The 21058-nt window shown below is 35.7% G+C and overlaps 1 protein-coding gene across 2 annotated transcripts in view; it reads right to left on the bottom strand.

Annotated features, from left to right (window-relative positions):
• Positions 1-21058, bottom strand: part of LOC127418037 (GDNF family receptor alpha-4-like) — a 49901-nt gene that overhangs the window by 17209 nt on the left and 11634 nt on the right. For both annotated transcript variants that reach the window (XM_051658364.1, XM_051658365.1), the window contains exons 2-7: positions 15804-16088; positions 10432-10524; positions 6506-6854; positions 3932-4041; positions 3125-3259; positions 214-344 (exon numbers count right to left, since the gene is read on the bottom strand). In XM_051658364.1, coding sequence (XP_051514324.1) covers positions 214-344; positions 3125-3259; positions 3932-4041; positions 6506-6854; positions 10432-10524; positions 15804-16088 — 1103 coding nt within the window. The remainder of the gene's footprint in view (positions 1-213; positions 345-3124; positions 3260-3931; positions 4042-6505; positions 6855-10431; positions 10525-15803; positions 16089-21058) is intronic.

Raw genomic sequence — 21058 nt, forward strand, 5'->3', positions numbered from 1 at the left:
CCTTCTGAAAAGACAGTTTTAGAGGAGAATGAGTTTCCAGGCTGGTTTATGCTGGTTAGTGCCGGTTTGGAGCTGGTCTAGCAGCTGATAAACTAGCATGGTCTTTCTGGTGAAGCTGGTTTCCCAAGGAAATCTTGCTGGTTAAGCTAATAAAGAATAAACTGGCCCGCCAGTTCATGGTAGTGTTTTTGATGAAATTGGTTCAGTACTCACTGTATTGGGTTCAGGCAGCAGGTTAATGTTCAGCTCATCGCGCTGGACCTGGGGGGAGGGACGAGGTGGAGGAAATGGTGTGCCCTCCACTGGACGAGGAGTGGAGCTTCCCATGCTATCAATGGCATTACCTGTCAGGGAAACAGGTGGAGTAAGTTGTAGATTGCATTACTAAAGGTTTTACTTCCAAAGCAGAATAAAAGAAAGAGGATAATGATCTAAAACATAAAAGGGTGAATCTCACAAAAAATGTCCTGGTAACATTTCACCCACAAATCAGAACTGGGGAGAAAATGTGCATAATTGGCATCAAAATTATTTCACAATGGTCCTAAACACAAGCTTAATTTATAGTACTTTAAACAAAGTATCATTTTTACTTTTGTGATTCTGGGGTGAAATATGGCCTGGACATGTTCGTGAAAAAAGCTTTTAAAGAAATGTAAAGTCCCAATGCAATTGAAATTGGACTTTTGTGGCTTTTATAATAATAATAATACATTTTATTCATATAGTACCTTTCATACATGCAAAATGTTTCACATATCGGAAATTAAGTCAAAGAATGTAACTGCATTCAAATAAAATTTACATATATACACACACACATACACAGTGCATTCAGAAAGAAATTAAAAAGAAAAAACTGAAATATCACATTAACTTACGTATTCAGACCCTTAACACAGTACTTATTTGAAGCACATTTGGCAGCGATTACAGCCTAAAGTCTTTTTGGGTATGATGCGACAAGTTTTGCACACCTGGATTTGGGGATTTTCAGCCATTCTTCTCTGCCGATCCTCTCAAGCTTTGTCAGGTTGGATGGGGACTGTCGGCGGACAGCCATTTTCATGTCTCTCCAGAGATGTTCGATTGGGTTCAAGTCCGGGCTTTGGCTGGGCCACTTAAGGACATTCACAGAGTTGTCCCTAAGCCACTCTTGCATTGTCTTGGCTGTATGCTTAGGGTCATTGTCCTGTTGGAAGGTGAACCTTCGGCCCAGTCTGAGGTCCTGAGTGTCTGAACCAGGTTTTTATTAAGGATACACCTCGACAGCATGATGCCACCACCATGCTTCACCGTTGGGATGGTACTGTATTGCGCAGGTTATGAGCTGTGCCTGGAACATGACATGATGCTTGGAATTGAGGCCAAACAGAATCTTGTTTCTCACAGTCTGAGATTCCTTTAGGTGCTTTTTTGCAAATTTCAAGCGAGCTTTCATGTGTCTTGCAATGATAGCCCATAAAGCCCAGATCGGTGGAGTGTTGCAGTGATGGTTGTCCTTTTGCAAGTTTCTCCCATCTCCACACATGATCTCTGGAGCTCAACCAGAGTGACTGTCAGGTTCTTGGTCACCTCTCTTACCAAGGCTCTTCGCCCCCCTTTGCTCAGTTTGGCCAGGCAGTCAGCTCTAGGAAGAGTCCTGGTTGTTCCAAACTTCTTCCATTTAAGAATTATGGAGGCCACTGTGTTCTTGGGAAACTTCAAAACAGATGAAATTTTTTGTACCCTTCCCCAGATCTGTGCCTCGACACAATCCTGTCTCTGATCTCTGCAGGCAGTTCCTTTGACCTCATGGCTTGGGTTTTTGCTCTGATATGCATTTTCAGCTGTGAGACCTTATATAGACAGGTGTGTGCCTTTTCAAATCATATCCAATCAATGGAATTTGCCACATGTGGACTCCAATCAAAGTGTAGAAACATCTCAAAGATGATCCAGAGAAATGGGTTGCACCTTAGCTAAATTTCAAGTGTCATAACCAAGGGTCTGAATACTTATGTTAGTGTGATATTTCAGTTTTTTTCTTTTTAATACATTTGCAAAGTTATCAAAAATCTGTTTTTTAATAATAATAATAATATAATATAATATATGTATATATATATATATATATATATATATATATATATATATATATAATTATAATAATAATAATTATTATTATTATTAAAACAATAATAATTTAATAAGTTTAGTCCATGTCTGTTAGTTGTGAGTCCATCTGACAAAATGATTGAAAAATACTGCTGACATCACCTTGTTTGTAGGGGCAACATTTCAATTTCATAACAAATTTCCATCAAATTAAATTGTGTTATCTTTAACAAACTTAAATTAGTAAAATGTGAAACATTTAGGTTTTTTTAATTATTATTAATATTAATAAATCAAGTTAAGCTCAATCGACAGCATTTGTGACAATGTTGATTACCACAAATTCATTTCCACTCATACCTCCTTTTCTTAAAAAAAAAAAAAAAAAAAAAAATGGAGGTTACAGTGAGGCACTTACAAGTGAATGGGACCCATTTTTAGAGGGTTTAATGAAACTTATAATTTTATAAAAGCACTTACATTAATTCTCCTGTTAAAACTTGTGTACTATTTGAGCTGTAAAGTTGTTTAAATTGTACTTTTTACTGTCATTTTAGGGTTTTAGGGTTTGTTGACATTACATCATCATGGCAACAAAGTTGTAAAATTGGATATAACAGAAAAGGTTAGTAAGTGATTTTATGACACTAAAATCATATTAACATGCATATTGTTTATGTGTTGTGTCTATACTTTTGAAACAAAACAGGAGTTTTTTTTTACATTCACTGATTGCCCCCCATTCACTTCCATTGTAAGTGCCTCCCTGTAACCCAGATTTTTGCTTTTTTGAAAGAAAAAAAGTAGGGCAAAACTTGATTGTATCCATCTGGAATTCATTAGATTATGAAAAGAGGCCTCTATGGCGAGAGGTTGAAAAATAAGTGGGCTTAGTGAAATTTTGTTCCTTGCAATAACACACACACATGAATTGCTCACGATAAGACCAGGAACATGTATTAAGAAGGGCAGTTTTGATTTCCTGTAGACTTTATGATAATCTCTAAATGAAATTCTCGGTACTCACGCAAGCAGGTGTTGCTGTTGAACATGTGCAGGATACGCAGGCAGTCTTGCCATTGGTTCCCACTGCCTTCGCAATTACACCACTGCGACACCTCTGTACTGCTGTTACTCACGTAGTTTGGAGTCATGATGGTGCCTGCAGAGGGAGGGATAGAGAAAGACAGGATGAGAGAGAGCTAGAGAGAGCCAGAGGAAGAAATTTCATGCCAATTAGCCTGAACTCCCATCTGGGAGAACCTCAAACCAGTGTAGTCTTTCCACCCCCCTCCAGTGTAATTATGTTGCCTCAGGTTTGACCTGCTAATTCAGTGTAGCTGTCTTGTGTCACTCTGGCTGGCTTAAAAGAAAAGTTCACCCAAAAATGAAAATTCAGTCATTATTTACTCAGCATCACGTCATTATAAACCCCAATGCTGTTACCTTTTTTCGTGGAACAGAGAAGGTGAAACATTGTATGGTCTTGTGAAGGTTCTTTATAATTTCTCCTTCTGTGTTCTATGAACAAAATGACAGCATATGGGTTTGGAACCACATGAGGGTAAGTAAATAATGACTGAATTTTCATTTTTGGCTTAACAATTTCCCTTAAGTAAATCCACAAAATGAAGTTGATCCCAAACTACTCAGGCCAACTGCTTAACTGCTCACTGTTTTAGTGCACTCACTCCACTAGGATGCAGAAATGATTGTCATTAAAAATGTAATATTATTTAAGGACAGATTGTGCAGTGATGTATCGATTGGTGCATTTTGTACTCTTCATTAAGTTTGCGGACATTTCTCAAAGTCGTCTAAGGTGGTTTCTCACCGATGAGTCCCGCATAGGCCTTGAGACACACGGCTCCACTTTCCCGGAGACAGCCGGAGGGGGAGAGGGAAGACGGCTGACAGTTCTGCTGGAAATCAGCCAATCTCGACCTGACACAACAGACAAATTTGAATATGGACATGGGCATGATTAAAAACAGAATGTACCATATGCCATAGTCATGCATGATCAGAATCTTAGAGTTGATTTTTTATTTCTTTTTTTTTTTTCTGATTTGTACAGTTTTCCTTCTGTATTTTGAGTTGCTCCAAGCCATGCACATTTGTCCTTTGTAGTTATTGTAGTTTATTCGCATGGTTGCTATAGACGTGCCGATGCTGAATTAAATAGAATAAAAAAAGTATGTATAATATTTAATACTTTTAATTTAATAATTTCATGTACAGTACATTGAATATAAAATATTATAAAAAAAAAATATTATATTTTTTATATTTAATTTTAATATATAATTTATATGTATATGTTATTTAAAATTATAACATTTTGAAATTCTATTAAAATTATATAAATAAATATGTATAATGTGTAATTTTAGACACAATTGTATAAAATTAAAGCTCAAAATATAATATCAAAATTACACAGTATTATCAAAATGATTAAATACGTTTTAAATATTTCCAAATAACAACATGTGAAGATGTTGTGATATTCATTATATTTCTTAAAAGGCAAACATTACTTAAAATAGGGGGTACATAATTTAGCTCATGGGCTTTCAGTTGACAAAAAAGTTTGGGAACACCTTTTCTCCATTCACAGATACAGTGGCCACAAAATGTATTTGGAATATTAAGCCAAACAAAAAAGTCACTTTTCTGAGCAAACACTTTGAATCAACTGCTCCCAAAGTCATTTTTAGAGGGTTTGTGAAATAAGTTCACACACATAACCTATTAAAGTAATGTTGCCTTAAAGTTCTACTGAGAAGTTCTTATACTATATGATTTTCTTCAGAAAAAATATAGATTTTATTTATAATCTTTCTCTCTTTTTCACTTCCCAACAAACACATGCTTTTTAACACCTGCTCAACCAATGCAATGAGTTCTGTTTGCAGACAGGTGAGTGTTCAGGAACTTTATTATTCTAGAAATTCAGTTTTGTGTTGCTAGAGGCACAAAAATTACATATTTTCACCTTTAATTATGATCAATTCCTATTAGCTTTCGCAACGTTTCTTGAATTGACAACCCCCCCAACTCGGAAAGTCTGGCTTAAAGAAATCCTTTGTTTCCCAGTGGTATTTACACAATCTGGTCTCATAGAATCACGTTACTATACTCACTTAGCAAAATTATTTTTACATGGCTTGTTGTACGTATCACGGCACTTTACTGGTAAAAAGACCACTAGAGGTGCTATAACAACAATGACTTGTATTCACTTTCACACAAATCACGAGTAAAACAGCAGATTTTCTGTTCATAAACACCCTGTTCATCCTACAACGCTATTTTATGACATCTAAACACTTTTAATATGGCGAATGATTTGTCAAGAGATACATTTAAACATTTTGCATTACATACAGGCTTGCTCACACACAATCAACATGTGCAGTTCTCATAGAGCGTTGCATTTGCAAAACAAAGGACCGGGGTATGAGTCCTGAAGAGCACGCGAGTAAACATATGAGCCAAGAGTGTCATAGAAGCCCCACAAAATGATGTGTTTGCTTCAGCAATTGTGTTTTTAATCTCAAATTTTCATTTATAACATTGTCAGTTAGGTTTAGGTTTAACGTTTAGGTTTAAGGATGTCGGTTTTGTTGATTTAAAACTCAATGGAGCTTTTTATCTGTTTGGATGAAAATTTTACTCGCTTTTAGCGCCACACAGTGGACATTTCACATCAGAACTGTCGCGATGTATGTAATGAACTATGTAATATCGTTTTATAAAAATATTTGGCACCGTAATGTAATTTCCATGAGATTAGGTTGTAATTATGACATTTTGGTTGCATTCAAGTGCACTGATCTCGTAAATACGATCTTTCCGGCGTGATTTGAAGGCAGCATAACAGCCGTTATAGTTCATCACATGAACTAAGGGCATGTTTCACGAAGTTTTCTGTAAACATTTCTAGTTTTCATCCTTGCTTATATTCACAGTAGACGTGTCTAATCATATATGTGACTCGCTGTCCTTTCTTTTATCCTACTCAGCATATTCTTGTGCTATTAATGTTGCTTAGATAAGCAGAACTGCCAGAGACATCTGTGTCTAGAAAAAAGACTAAACAGAATTCTTGTTCCTCAAAGAGGAAAGTGGAAAATACAGTATGATGTTATGATCATGATGTCAGATCATGAGAGGGTATCAAAGAATTTGTTCAAGGGGTAAGGATCGGTCATTCAAAAATAGATGTGTATTCTGTGACAAGATAAAATTTTTCAAAAGTGACATATAAATGATGATTTTTGAAGGGTTCTTCAAAAGTGTGAAATGGACGTCAACAATGAAAGAAAACTGTGTTTGTCAAGCAATTTCATGGGGTCTTTAATAACATCTGCTTTGAGCCCCTGCTAACAAACAAGTATCTCACCTGCACAGGTTGTCTTTAAGGCAGTAGCTCTCCAGATGGAGGCAGTTGGGCTGTCCGTCTCGTTCTTCATAGGAGCATGAGGGGACGATGGTCTTCCTTCTCCTCTCCCCACATAAAGTATCCGAGCATGGGCAAAACAAGACACCAAAGCTGTACTCCTCTGGAACGCGCTCCAGGAACCTCCGTAAAGCGCGATGACATTTGTGGCGGTTACAATGGTTTGTGCCCGGTATGATCTTAGTGCAAGCCAACGCATACTCAGAACGCAGGGAACCACACTTTTCATACAAGCCACAGTCCTGAGCTGCTTTGAGACACTGGTTCTGATCCGTCAGAGGAAGTGAGGACACTGAGAAAGAGAGAAAGAGAACTATGTGTACACTGAACCTTTTTAAGTTCCACAAAGACCTTTTTATTCTTCAGACCACATCCAGTTCAGAGAATTAAAATTCTCTCATCATTTACTCACCCTCATGCCATTCCAGATGTGTATGATTTTCTTTCTTCTGCAGAACACAAATGAAGATTTTTAGAAGAATATTTCAGCTCTGTAGGTCCATTCAATGCAAGTGAATGGTGATCAAACCTTTGTACAGTAAACATAAAAGTAATCCATAAGACTCCAGTGTTTAAATCCATGTCTTCAGAAGCAATATGAAAGGTGTGAGTGAGAAACAGATCAAAATAGAAGTCCTTTTTTACTCTAAATCTCCGCTTTAACTTTCACTTTCAGATGTAAAAGTAAAAATGAAAGGGGAGATTTAGAGTAAAAAAAGGACTTAAATTTAGGTTTCTCACCCATTATACCACTTCTGAAGACACGGATTTAAACTTTGGGGTCATATGCATTACTTTTATGTTTCCTTTATGTGCTTTTTGGAGCTTCAAAGTTCTGATCACCATTCACTTGCATTGTTTGGACCTACAGACCTGAAATATTCTTCTAAAAATCTTCCTTTGTGTTCTGCAGAAGAAAGAAAGTCATACACATCTGGGATGGCATGAGGGTGAGTAAAAAAAGAGAATTTTCATTTTTGGGTGAACTATCCCTTTAACCGTAGAGCTATTTTTAATTTTTGACTGGGATGAAAACAAGGCTGTAATGGATATACCTACCGTCTTTTCAATGGGTTGTACTGTTATTTAAATGGTTTTTGGTTGTTCTGCATTAAAAACATTGAAAAAAAAAAATGCCATTGAAGAGACTGTAAAAGTCAAAGTATACTTCAGGTATCTGCGTTTCATATCAGATCGCGCACAGTAATCGTGATGCAAATGTCATCATCACCGCAGTCTGCACGGACAGTCCGCGTGTGGCCCAGTTTTTCTCGACATGCAGTCAGTCCTTGTCTGTGTGCATCGTCAGCTCATGCGCCTGCCGTTGGCTGTACTAAAAGAGTATCACAAAGCAGTTGTAATGCGACAAATGCATACATTTTACTTGCGGTCAAAAGAGTATACTTTGAAAGGCTGGACGCTCGATCACATGTGAGATGACCCAGCATGCAGATAAACTAAGTATACCCGAGCCTTAAGTTTATCCCTTACAGGCTTGCTTTCATTCCCGTCAAAAATCAAAAATGGCTCTACTGTGAATAAGGTCTATTGAAAGAAAACTATATTTTAGTGTGAATGAGTGGCATAAACACAGCTAAATCAATGCGTTTTTAACCAAAACGTGTGGACATGGCCTTTTTAGACCTTTTTATACATTTGTTGTTGTTTTTTTCTTTAGTTCATAGATAGATCTATATACTTGTGCTTTAACCGAAGAATGCATACAGTATGTGGATCAAAAATGACCTAGCATCTAGTTTTGAAGACATCATTTTTACAAGAAGTGGTCTGATCTGCCACTCCAGGTATTCCTCAATGAAGGTGTCTTCTATCATGTGAAATTACTTTTTGGAATTTAGTTGAATGTTTTTCAAATGATAAGAGAATTTGCATCACAACCCCTAGAATGCATATGTGGGTGCTAAATAACCCATATGTGTTTCCTGTGGTATTCAATGCATTTAATAGTGGTATTATTTTCGTAATAACTTGATTGTTTTCAATTTTGTTATGTAATTAAATATATGTTAAATACTATGTTCACGTAGATATTTGTGTGTGGTATACAAGTATAGAAAATTGTCATTCAACTGATGCTTCATATAGTGTCATCCATCAATATAGAGTACTGTACATATGGTTAAAACACAGTACGTACAGTAAGTTTATTACATTTTTTTTTTTTTTTTTTTTGTAAAACAAACCATTTGATCCTAGTCCATTGCACTCATAAATATGTGTTTGTGTAGGTAGAGTTCTAAAGACAGATTTTACCAACAAACATGAAAAATGTCCATATTTCTGTTTTTTTTTTCACCCAAAAGTCCTACTTCATTTGCAACCTGAAACTCTTCAGAATTGAATAAAACCTATATGAACTATTTAGAAATTAAAATTACTAGTAAAATTATGATCAGAGCTAAAACTAGTTTTATAAAGAATGAGCATATAGATTTCACCTGTGTTTTTTTATTTTTTATTATTTATTTATTTTTATTTTTTTAAGGGGGTGAAGTTACAAATCCGATCTAGGGTTAAAGAATGTAGCAATTTGGACACTTAAGTTTACCCTTGTCTCTTCAGCCTATTGATGAGTCGAATACATTCAGTAGTAATCAAAAGTTCCATTTGGATAAGGCCTGTGTCCCATTGAGGTCTGAATCATCCTTGAGAGAAAAAATAGCCTATGTTGTGTTCTGTCTAATGATGACATTGGAGGGATGGTTTGAAGTTTTGAGAATAATGTGACTAAGTCAGAGGAGCTGGACACCAGTTTATCTGGAGAGAAGACTCATTTCTGCTTACCAACTTGACTTAGTATTTTAAAAATATGATCTTTTGAATAATTGCATTCACATATTTAAACAGAACATCATGTTTGTAAGATTTCTAGAACTGTCTGTATGGTTCACCTATCAGATCTCTGTACTCGTAAGAGATGATGTCAATTAATTTGCATATGCCTATAATTACTGTTGTTTCTGTAATCTAAGATAGTTCGAGGTAAGATCCTCAACTAATTTTCTCTTTCTGACTTTTGCCTTTGGAAATGTGGAGAACTTTGTCAACTTAGTAAACTCTCTCTCTATTGTTTGAAACTTCAACTTTGACTATGTCTCATCATTGTTCATACTGGTCTCTTTACTGGGTAGAACCGTACTTCCTTACATAAGCTACACTGTACAAATGTAAATGTATAAGATAAAATATCAAACCAAATATTTTTTTTTAAGAAAGGTAGCACAAAATATATAATAATTAATAATAATTATATTAATTAAACTTAAAAATTAAAGCAAAATAGTATTTGGACACTTAAGAAACAGCTGAAACTGTATGAGTGGCATAATGTGGATTAAAATAAAATGAAACCAAGTGGCATTTATTTTGAAGAAACAAATGCACTTTTCAAGCAAAACATGTCACAAAAAGAGGTTTGTTAGGTTTTAAATGATACACAAATAGGTATACTGTTAAAAATGAAGACTAAAAATATTTGAACACTTTTTGATTATCACCATATTCATAGTTAATGGACCAGTTGGTTAAAAGTGACTGCAAAAATGGCTCAGTAAAGTTTGCTCTGCATAGTCTAGCATCATTTGTTTGCTGGTGCCACTTGGTTTGATATTTTGTTCTCTAATGCAATGAAATATGCATTTATAAGTGTGGCTAACGTGTCCAAATACGTTTTGGGGCCACTATATAAACCAGTATGCCTTTCTCATTTCACACAGAAATACAATAGAAACCCATCAGTGAAAACACTATCAAACACCAACAAACAAACTCTGCGTCCATCATCACAGTGCATTCAGCTGTGGAGGAAAACATCTTATTCCATCATATCACTGATGCGTGTGCTGTACCTGAAACTATTGAAGCCAGTTTTGATGTTTCCGTGTTTCTCACCAGTTCCAGTTCAATGTCTTCATATGGGGATGTCTCAATGTCATCATAACCTGTAACACACAATGCAATCTTGTGAAAGCAGATAGACCCTTGATTGTTTGGGATTAATTAAGCTCACCAAACTGCACCATTACCTTATCATTACACCTAATTAATAGCACTGCATATAATCAAATTACGGGGACTATATGATATTTCTTTTATTCATAATAACTGACACCACTGATAGCTCTTGCAGGACTCCTAATAAGAGGACAGTGTTTGTGGTATATGTGCATTGGCTGAATCTGTCCATTCACAGTTTCAGGGGTCTGGATCAAAGAAGTTAAAATAGGGACAAGTCTATTTGTGTTTCACAACCCTGGAGACCTCGCACGCCAAGAGGATTTGAACAATCCTCTAAAACTAAGTATTACATTTCAGCGCAACCATTTGTACTACGGACATGAATGATACCTCAAATCGTGCAGTTTATTAAGGCGAGGTGTGCTATTACTGTACCTTTCTAAGCAATAAGATTTACGATATTCACCTTGCAGACTTTGAAAAGACTGAAAATCCCATAGATTTATATTGACAGAGGTCCCCCGAGGCCCCATAATGACTTCAGAGTGGGACCTTCGGACTTTGGCCAGTAAATATATAGTAATATGCTTAAGATTAAATATGAGACATGGGAAGTTTGAAGAAAACAAAGAAATATCAAGGCACATTTCACTAGAGCATAATATTTTTTGGGGCGTCATTTTCAATCAAGCTATAATTTTCCCAAATTACGCAAAAAGAGTGAAAATATTATTTAATTGTGTGAATTTAGGACATACAATGTTAGCAATGAAATGAGCTTTAATAAGACAAAGAACTTGGCAAAATATATTTTCATTTTCATCATTATCATTTCCAGCACAGAATTCTATTAAACACAAAACAGAATTTGAGATGTGCTGGAAATGACACTGTAGTGGGAATTTCTAAAAGAAATGACTAAAATGACACAAATTTCCTGTAATGCATGTACGTACATACACTGTTGTAAATTGTAAGTAGGCAAACAAAGAAAAAGAAAAATATTTTAACGAGACTTTACTTTGCCCACAGTTAAAACCCATATACATATCTTGCTCAAATTGACACATCCGTAACAATTCAATCTACAGAGAAGCCGCATCGAGTGTGCTATATTTACAATTATGCATCTGATTTTTCTGCATAAGACATTTTTGATTTGCACCACACAAGAGAAGCACACTTGACATTTTCATGTGCTGTGCTTTAAAAGCACTCATTTCTGAGACTGTCGATAAGGCCGGCCCCGGCGGCCCCTGTGCTGCACTCAACGCATAACGAGTTCTGTTCTCGAAGAAGCCTGGGATTAGTCAGCATTTACAACAGCTCTTGATGAGTCGCTGTGGGAATCCATCATCCTGTTTCATAAGATCTAATATTAATAAGCCATATTGGGTGGGAATATGGACACACAATCAATTAATTTTGCAGCCGTGCTTTGATTGTCCAACTAACGCCATTCACCGGCACACCGTAATCTCTGTGGCTCATGAGCAAACATACAAAGATCAGACATTCGGTCCCAACAATGTAGGCAAAAACCTGAACCACACACACACACACTAACGCTTATATGCAGGCATTGATTATCTTTGACATCTCAATTGTTTTTCCTAGACAGCAATGGGATTAAATGGAAAGCAGACTGAGATGTTTGCCTGTGCTCTGAAGAAGTCTTACCACTTTTTCTTTTGAAGTCTCCTGCTTCTAACCTTTTTTCTCCTAAGCAAAACACCCCAGTAATCTCACATGTGTCTCCTCTAGAGTTTCAGAAGAGATCTCAACAATGTCTAAAAATGAGGCTCAAAATCACCAAGATATTATAGTGTGCAATTAAAAGTCAAAGATTTCAATATGAACCCAAACATTTCTCTTCAAATTCTTAGCTATGATCTCCTCATTATTTTTATAGCTATAAACACTTAATGTATGTCGACAATTGTCTTATTTGTGTCGATTTTGGATGGTGTTTTTATGGTGTTAGTTTGGGATGGGGCTCTCTGTTAGTCTGACCAATGGAAGATGGAGGAAATCTGTTCAGGAAACCTGTTTGAAAACAGTCATTATTTTTCCAACTTAATTTGGTGACAATATTTGGGCAGAAATGGGACATTTCACCTTTAAAGACCAATGAAATAAAAATTGTGTGTTGTAGTCCATGTCTATTAGCTTTGAAGCCTTCTGTATACTAGTAGTATACTCCAAAAAATTTACAAAATTTACCTTTAGCATTTAAATGTACAGTCTTTCTCTTCTAGGAAAACAGACCAAAAATACTGATGACTCATCTTGCACTGCACAGATTTTTTATTTTTATTTGTATTTAGTATTTTTTATTTTTGGTAACACTTTACATTATTGTTCCCTTTGTTAAGGGTTTATAAATCATTGATATGCAGTAGTGAGACTTTTAGCTTATGTTATACATTCTTAATAAAATGAACTATGTATAAATAGGTTTCTAATGTTGCCAACTCTTTAATAAATAGTTAATATGTGTCCACTTTACATTAATGTAAATTTGTATAAGTTACTAATGTTGAATAAGTGTTATTAAGCATTTATAACATGGTAAAATGGCTCACTATTTAGCAGGCATTGCATGGAAGACACCCTTTTATTTTGCATGTTATTATAAACATATATCTGTGATTTATAACATATTTGTAAATTACTTATTAATCATTAATGAACCCCTATATAAACCCTTAACAAAGGGAACATTAATGTAAAGTGTTACCAATTTTTCTCCAATTAAACGCTCTCTAACTTGAGAATGTCCCTCCCTCTAATACCACCTGCAACTGATTAGCAAGTAGTACATCAGGGTTCACAACTGTGACAAAGTAAAGGCTATTGCCTGTTTCATAAAAGTAACAAGTCCTGCGAAATGTCCCACTCGCCATATCGACTTCCTGTATCAAAGTAACCAAGACAAGAAAGAAATCTGAGGCTGTCAAGCAATTTCATGCATTCTTGAAGTCTCCTTTGAAAGAGCAACCTCTGAGCAATAACATTTTCCACTGGGCACACACATGAACACAGAAGATCTGCCACGAGACAGAACCAGACACTCTCAATGGTACAAAGCAAACAGTAGTTCCTGCTTGTATTCATGTGTCCTGCTGAGTGTAATGAACTGATGAAGCAATGTTTGAGATTAATCATGATAAAATAGTCAGAGAGCCAGTCGCTTGTTTAGTGTCTGACTGGGTTTTATGCCTGCTTGCCAGTTTATATACATTACCAAGCAGTAATTAAATGCTATTACTGGCTAAATCTGAATCCTCTGGTAGCTCACTCAACACTCTCATTAAGGCATTTTGGCATGTCCTGAAAGAACATAACAAACGGCTTCCACTGAGATCCATGAGTTCACTGTTTATGACTTACAGTCATGAAAGGCAAAACAAATGCAGCTATTTCGAAAATAATTTCCCGGAATTTTTTATGCATGTATTTTCTCTGGAGCTACCAAGACTCATTTACATTGTTTCTTTCTTTTTTTTTTTTTTTTTCTTTATACCTGTCCCTTTCATAATCACAATCTTGTATTTTTTGGGGAGAATTGCTAGACATGAGCAGTTCTGTCATGGAATCTTCTTGGGGTCTTTCATAAACATAAAACAGTATTCATAATATATTTAATGTCTGTAATGTGACATATTTCCTAGTAAAACAAAATATTCTGAGAGAAACCATGTGGGGCAGGACTTGATTTTATACTTTGATATTTGATTGGATTGTGAATGATGGGCTGTGATATTATTGGTTAATAATATTTTTCTCCCCCAACACAGCCTTGGTTACATCAGCAGAAATTAAAAGTCATTCAGAGGTGGAGAAAGTTATTCAATTTTGATGAATGATTATGAAAACAGGACTTCAATGGTGAAATTAAAAAACAGGATTCCTACACTTCTTGACCAGTTATTACCATGATTACTTTTCCTTTACTGGATAAGGATTTTTAAAAAAAAATCATTTAATAGAGATCGCTCTCATGAAGACCAATTTGTAGCCAATGAAATATTTTAGAGCACAGCATAACTAAAAAATCTTCTATTCACTTGAGATATTTCCATGATTTTTCAATGACTACTTGAGATTTAAGTAATTTTAAACTTGGGGGTTTAAAGTATGAACAGTGCAAAAATGTAACAGCATAACCCCGGATTATATTAAACCAGAGTTTAGAATGACTCTGGATTAACAATTTCACGTTTGAAAGGCTTTCAGACCTTTTTTGATTCTTTGGAATAACATGCACCAATGAATCATTCACAATAGAGCAAAACAGTGCCCACCATTTTTTCAACCATCTTGGATCTGGAAATATTTTTCCCATTTATTTTTTCCCATAAGGATTTCATAAAATCTTTCATATTAGATTCTAAGCCATGAATTAAACCAGCCAGCTCAAAGGTGAATCACAACAATACAAACTATGACTTGAAGCAAAAAATTATTTGAAAATCTGACAAAAAGACAAGACTGTGTACTTACCATCTTAAATGAAGGATTGAACTACAATCCCATGAAGCAAAGCGAATGATGTAATCAAATAAAAAACTATGGAAAAATATAAAACTATTGATTTAAAATTGTCAATTATAAGAATATAAACAATATATTTAACTTCATTGCAAAATATTCAGATATTTGTAAATGTATATTTTGAAAGTGTAGGGAGACAGACTTGATTGTGTCATTAACAGTGTGTCATGAAAGTGGGCAGTCGCTTCAAAGCTTTTTGCAGGGCTTTTTTGTTTCCTGTGACTCTCTGATTGGTGGATCTCTCTTCAGGATTATGGGTAGTGTAGTTCTTCACCAGGAATTCTGCTATTAAACATGATTTTTAAAAAGTTAAGTTTAAATAACATGGACTGATGGCTTCAGCAAAAGTATATACCATCGATTAACAACATCAGAGCTCACGTTAAGTATGTCTTTAAAGTTATCATTAAATATCCATTCGCCTAAGGAGAAAATTAATGGGATTTTTACTTCCACAGCCTGAGTGTTCAACTCTATAAGAATGTATTAAGAAAGTAAATAGGGGTTAATTTTGATTTCATGTTAACTATAAATACACATACACACCAACACACACTCTCGTCTAAAAACAGAAAGACAGGGGACCCTCTCAGCAGTTCAATTCATCAAAGGCAATTGAAACTAGGACAGTAGTTGATGACAGTCACCATGTGGGTTTACACAGCATTAGTTTAAAGGTCAACAACACACCCTTCACACCCCTTACCCTGTGGAAAACGGACGGTCCAGTAAATGATCAAGCATTGTTGCTCCATTCGTGACCCACGCTGGCACTTGCATTCTTGCAGGTGTCGATAGTGCATGAGGTTGTTCTGGGCATCCATGCAGGCCTGCCGCGCCTCCGGGCTCAGGGGGACCACCGCCTCCTCATCCACGCAGTACTCCAGGTGTCGGAACTGTCTCTTACATTCTGGATTCAACATGCATTCCTGTACTGCAGCAATGCAGTCCAAAGTCCCGGGGAACACGGGCACCACAGAGGGAACAGAACCTGAGGGGTGGAGGAGTGTTGGTAAAATATTTTTGAGTTGAATGAGGAAAATACAAAAGAAATCAATCAACTAAATATCTATAAACCACCTGCTTTACCAACTTGTTAATTGAAAGACTGTTTCAGGTATTGGCAACAGTTCTTAGTAATGGTAGACCAATAAACTAGTCAGGGGAGCATTTCCCGAAACAACAATAATATATAACAACATAACTTACTGCTTAACCACCATAGTACAATGCATCGTTTGGTGAAATTAACTAGCTAGTCAAGACCCTAGACCCTAGTAGACCCTTTTAACTTTGTCGCACATCCATCATTCGAACCACGTTAATGACGTTATGCAGGGGGTGGAGTAATAACAGCCATGAATATTAAATTATCAAACCTCATTTACACATATCAGAAAGCCATTTTATGCAATAAAGCTGCATGCAGTGTGTAATGCGACAGATGCATGCGCTGCAAAAGTGGGGTTTCCCTCTATATCAGACTTCTGTGTTCCCCCGACACACTTGAGCACATACACACATGTGCACTCTTTAAAAACATATAAACTGCACTTATGCATTAAAATAAACATATAATAGCCGTGTTCTCCATCAGAAAACTTGTGTGATGAAGCGCTTTTTCTTAACAGTCTTTAATCCCTTAAATGTCTGCATTCGCATTACATTATGTTTCAGAATGTCGCTTTCTGCAAAACCCCAGAATAAGTCATGTAAATGTGGTCAAAGTGTTGACAGAATTAAATATATATATGGAATGAAAGATATAGAAGCCTCAGCGAAGTCAAATGATGTCCACACAGCCAACTAACAAGACATGTAGTTCCAACCCACAACTTTGAGATGCTGTTTGCGGATGTTCGTTGGAACTACGGTTTCCGGAAATAAGGTGCAGGGGTGGGAAGGTCGTGATAATCTGACTTGGTGTGAGCTGTGAGGCTATCATCTGTGTTCCGCGACTGCCATCAGTTCATTGGATAATGTATAACATGTGAGGAAGGGCAGCCGGTGGAGTTTCTGGTGCCCCCCTAGGAAGTTGGTGCCCTACGCAGACTGCGTTATATGAGTATATGGCGCGGCAGTACTGCATTATTATGTCCCGACTATTTATCTAAATCAGGGATTGGCAACCATTTTTGACATGGAGTGCCATTTTTTATTTTCCTGGTCAATGGCTGTGCATATTTCTAATTTAATTGCTTATTTTTTATTACAAATGATATTATCAGCATAACAGTTTGAGGGGAAAATTTGTACAAAACCCGATGATTATGATATAATCATGATCCTTCATGTGAATTTTCACAGAGCATCTTGTGAAAGTGCTTTAATGAAAGAAAACCTGTCCTTTTGTACAAAATACGTTAACACAGTTAATGTCACAAATGTGCTTATTTGATTACTGATCACCAAATTGTGTGGAACCTTAAATATTTCTTATATTATGTCATATATTTTTCAAAATCACACAGAGGGGTAATCACTAGCATGCAAGCAACAGCGAGAGAGGAGCAGGCTATTTTGTTTATATGATGTTTTTCGCACCTGCATTCCAATCTACATCTTGATGTAATCCTTCCTCATGATCACACAGCGTGTTTTCATCAGCTGAATGGGAGGCTAAACACTGTTAAAGTGTGACGAGACTTGCGCTGCGTGTGCAAGCCATTCATGCATCACAAGCCGATCAACTATTAACCGTTTCGGTGAATCACACCTGCAAAATCCTAAAACTTTATTTCCAGGTTTAATTTATATTTTGAATAGACTCATATTTTTGAACCCCAAGATGTAGGTTTATGTTTTCTGTTTTAATCATTTAATGTAACTTTAAGTTTTACTATGGTTTAAGGAGGATGTACCTGTATGTTGGGTTGGAAACAGTGTTGCCAACTTAGCGACTTTGTCGCTAGATTTAGCGACATTTCAGACCTCTTTAGCAACTTTTATTCAAAAAAGCACCTAGCGACAAATCTAGCGACTTTTTGTGATTGATAAATATAGGGAATTAATAGGGTATTACAGTATGTACGGTAAGCACAGAGAAGCAAACACATGTAAAGGGTCAGACATTATGCAAAATGCAAATGAGACGCATGTGCTAATTAGCGTATGACATCATCTAGCGACATTTAGCTACTTTTCGAGCAGGCTTTAGCTACTTTCCATTGAAACTAGTTGGCAACACTGGTTGGATATCTCAAGGATTAATAGTGGTGTTTTCATTATTACATCACGTGTTGTTCTGAAAGCAAAAAGAAACAAATGAAACAAGGAATGTAGGCTGTCATCCGCGCAGCCTGACCAAAGCAAAGCGGGCGCGTTTACTTCAGGCCCGGTTCCAGATTAAAAAATCACTGAGGGTGCTTCTGAAAATAGTGGGGGTGCTCTGTATAAAGTGGAGATATATCATAATTACAAATTTTTCGTAAAGAAAAGTTTACAAAACATTTATTGCTTCGGGTGTTTTTCCTCCATGATCTGTCGCTGAAAATGACAGCAAAATTCTGCGCCTGCAGATACAGTACATACAGGATATACTGATTTGCAAAATCATACACGTTTATACATTTTGATGCAGCATTTTGTGTATTCACAAACTGCAGGGATTTTTGTGTGTTTGCTGGTATTCAAGAAAATCTGCTTGCCAATTTACAGTATTAGACATACATATTCAATTGAGCAGAGGTGTGCAATTGTTTTGGTACTGGGGCCACATCAGCCATTAAGTAGAACATGAAAGAGAGAAGATAAAAAGTTCTGCAAGCCCAGACATGCACTCAATGAATGATGCACAATTTTCTGAAGTGTACACAGACTGATGGGGCCATTCTGCGATTGCTTGAAATATTGCTGCTATACTTTCTATACTTTCTATACTTGTGTTAGTCAAACTGAATAAAGGCTGAATAAAATTATTAATTGATTATTTTACCATACTTCAATGCAGTGGTAATTTAGTATTCAATTTAACACTCTACATCAGGAGTCTGGTTTAAAAGTAAAATAAAATATTCGGGAAAGAGTTTCTAAAAGCTTATTTTAATGTTGGCCGCAAAGTGGACCCGTTTACTTGTTTTATTCTCAGAACATTATCAACCTGTTTACATGCTCATGGGTCATGATGTGGGTCTTGTCAATGTTTGGCACCCCATTCAGCACACCACTGAATAAAACAGGCTGCATGACACTGATAAATGATTACTGCCAGAGTAACATTCACATACAGGTGTGAGGGACTTCAACATTTAATAAATATATTCCTCTATCGCTTGGTTTTACTCGCGTGTCCCCTCCGTGCACTATTGAGCGCTAAGTTGTTGTTTGTTTGTTTTTTGTGGAAAGCGCGTGCACTTGTGTGTATGGTTGCCAGATTGCATAAATTAAGTATGACATAGGGTGAAATATATATATTATATTATATAATATTTCCAATTTGTGCAAGTATAAATCTCTGATTGGGGTGTTGCATATACAGTATTATCTGGCAACCTTGAGCATATTAAAAGCTTGTGGATGTGCGATAGGTCCAAAATCCAGATAAATGAAAGATCTAATAAAAAAACGTGCATGATAAATTGACCCGCAGGCAGTAGTTTGCCCTGGTCTGCAATTGAGGGTGCTCTAAGTTTCGTTTGAGAGTGTTTAGCACCCTCAAGCACCCCCGTAGAACCGGGACTGGTTTACTTACACGATAAACCGAAAGTGAAGCGCTGCCAGCTTGTCAGTTTTTAAAATCAAAAGTTGTATTTGTTAACGTTAGTTAATGCACTATGAACTAACATGAACTAAGAACAATTGTATTCTTATTAACTAACTTTAATAAAGATTAATAAATGCTGTAAAAAATACATTGTTCATTTTTAGTTCATGATCCCTGATGCGTTAACTAATGTTAACAAATGGAATCATATTGTAAAGTGTTACCAATAAATGTTTTACAGCATTTATTAATCTTTGTTAATGTTAGTTAATTAAAAAAATGCAATTGTTCGTTGTTAGTTCACAGTGCTTTAACTAATGTTAACAAATACAACTTCTAATTTTAAAACTGTTAGTATATTTTGGAATTAACATTAACCAAGATGAATAAATGCTGTAAAAGTATTGTTTATTGTTAGTTCATGTTAAATAATGTTGTTAACTAATGTTAACGAATGTAACCTTATTGTAAAGTGTTACCAAAAATTGTTTGTTTGTTGAGTTTCACCATACTGTACACTGTATGTGTTCCAGTTGTGGCTGGTGTTGGTGCTTTACAAAAGTGGGGAAGTACAAACTATTATTTTTGGCATCTACAATGTTGCTCCCAAAAGCTGCTCAAACTACTACTTAAACAGTTAAATTTCCTAATGAAAATAACTGACCTCAAAACTGTTTTTGCAACAAATTAGGCAAATAGCCTATTAAAATATCCTGTGTTGGATATTCAAATAATTAATTAGTTACTCAAATAATGAATCCCTATACAAATGACAAATTACTTCTCTTAAAATTAGAATCAGGTTAAAAGTTACTTTAAAGATTACTTTAATCAAATCACTACTGAAAGTAATCATATTACTACATTTTTTATTTAGAATTTATATTCATTCATGTAGAAGATGCTTTTATCAAAATCGACTTACAAAATGAGGAAGGATACAACAGATGCAATTCATCTTAAGGAGACAGTAACATGAAATGTGCTGCAATACAAATATTTCTAATTACTTTACTTTTACATTACTTTAGAAAGCACTTTTTCGTAGAAAACATTTTTATTTTCCGCTCAACGTTCATTGTTGCAAACCCTTCAGCTGTCACAGAAACGCAAGCAGAAGAACACATGAACATAACAATTCATATTTGAAATGCATTAAACATAATATTATTTTAGAAATATGTGTAATCAAAGCAATGTACTTAAAAGTAATTACCTTCATTGCAAGTCAGTAACTGTAATCTGATTACAATAATTTA

This window comes from Myxocyprinus asiaticus, chromosome 27 (assembly GCF_019703515.2).
Source record: "Myxocyprinus asiaticus isolate MX2 ecotype Aquarium Trade chromosome 27, UBuf_Myxa_2, whole genome shotgun sequence".
Classification (NCBI taxonomy): Eukaryota; Metazoa; Chordata; class Actinopteri; order Cypriniformes; family Catostomidae; genus Myxocyprinus; species Myxocyprinus asiaticus.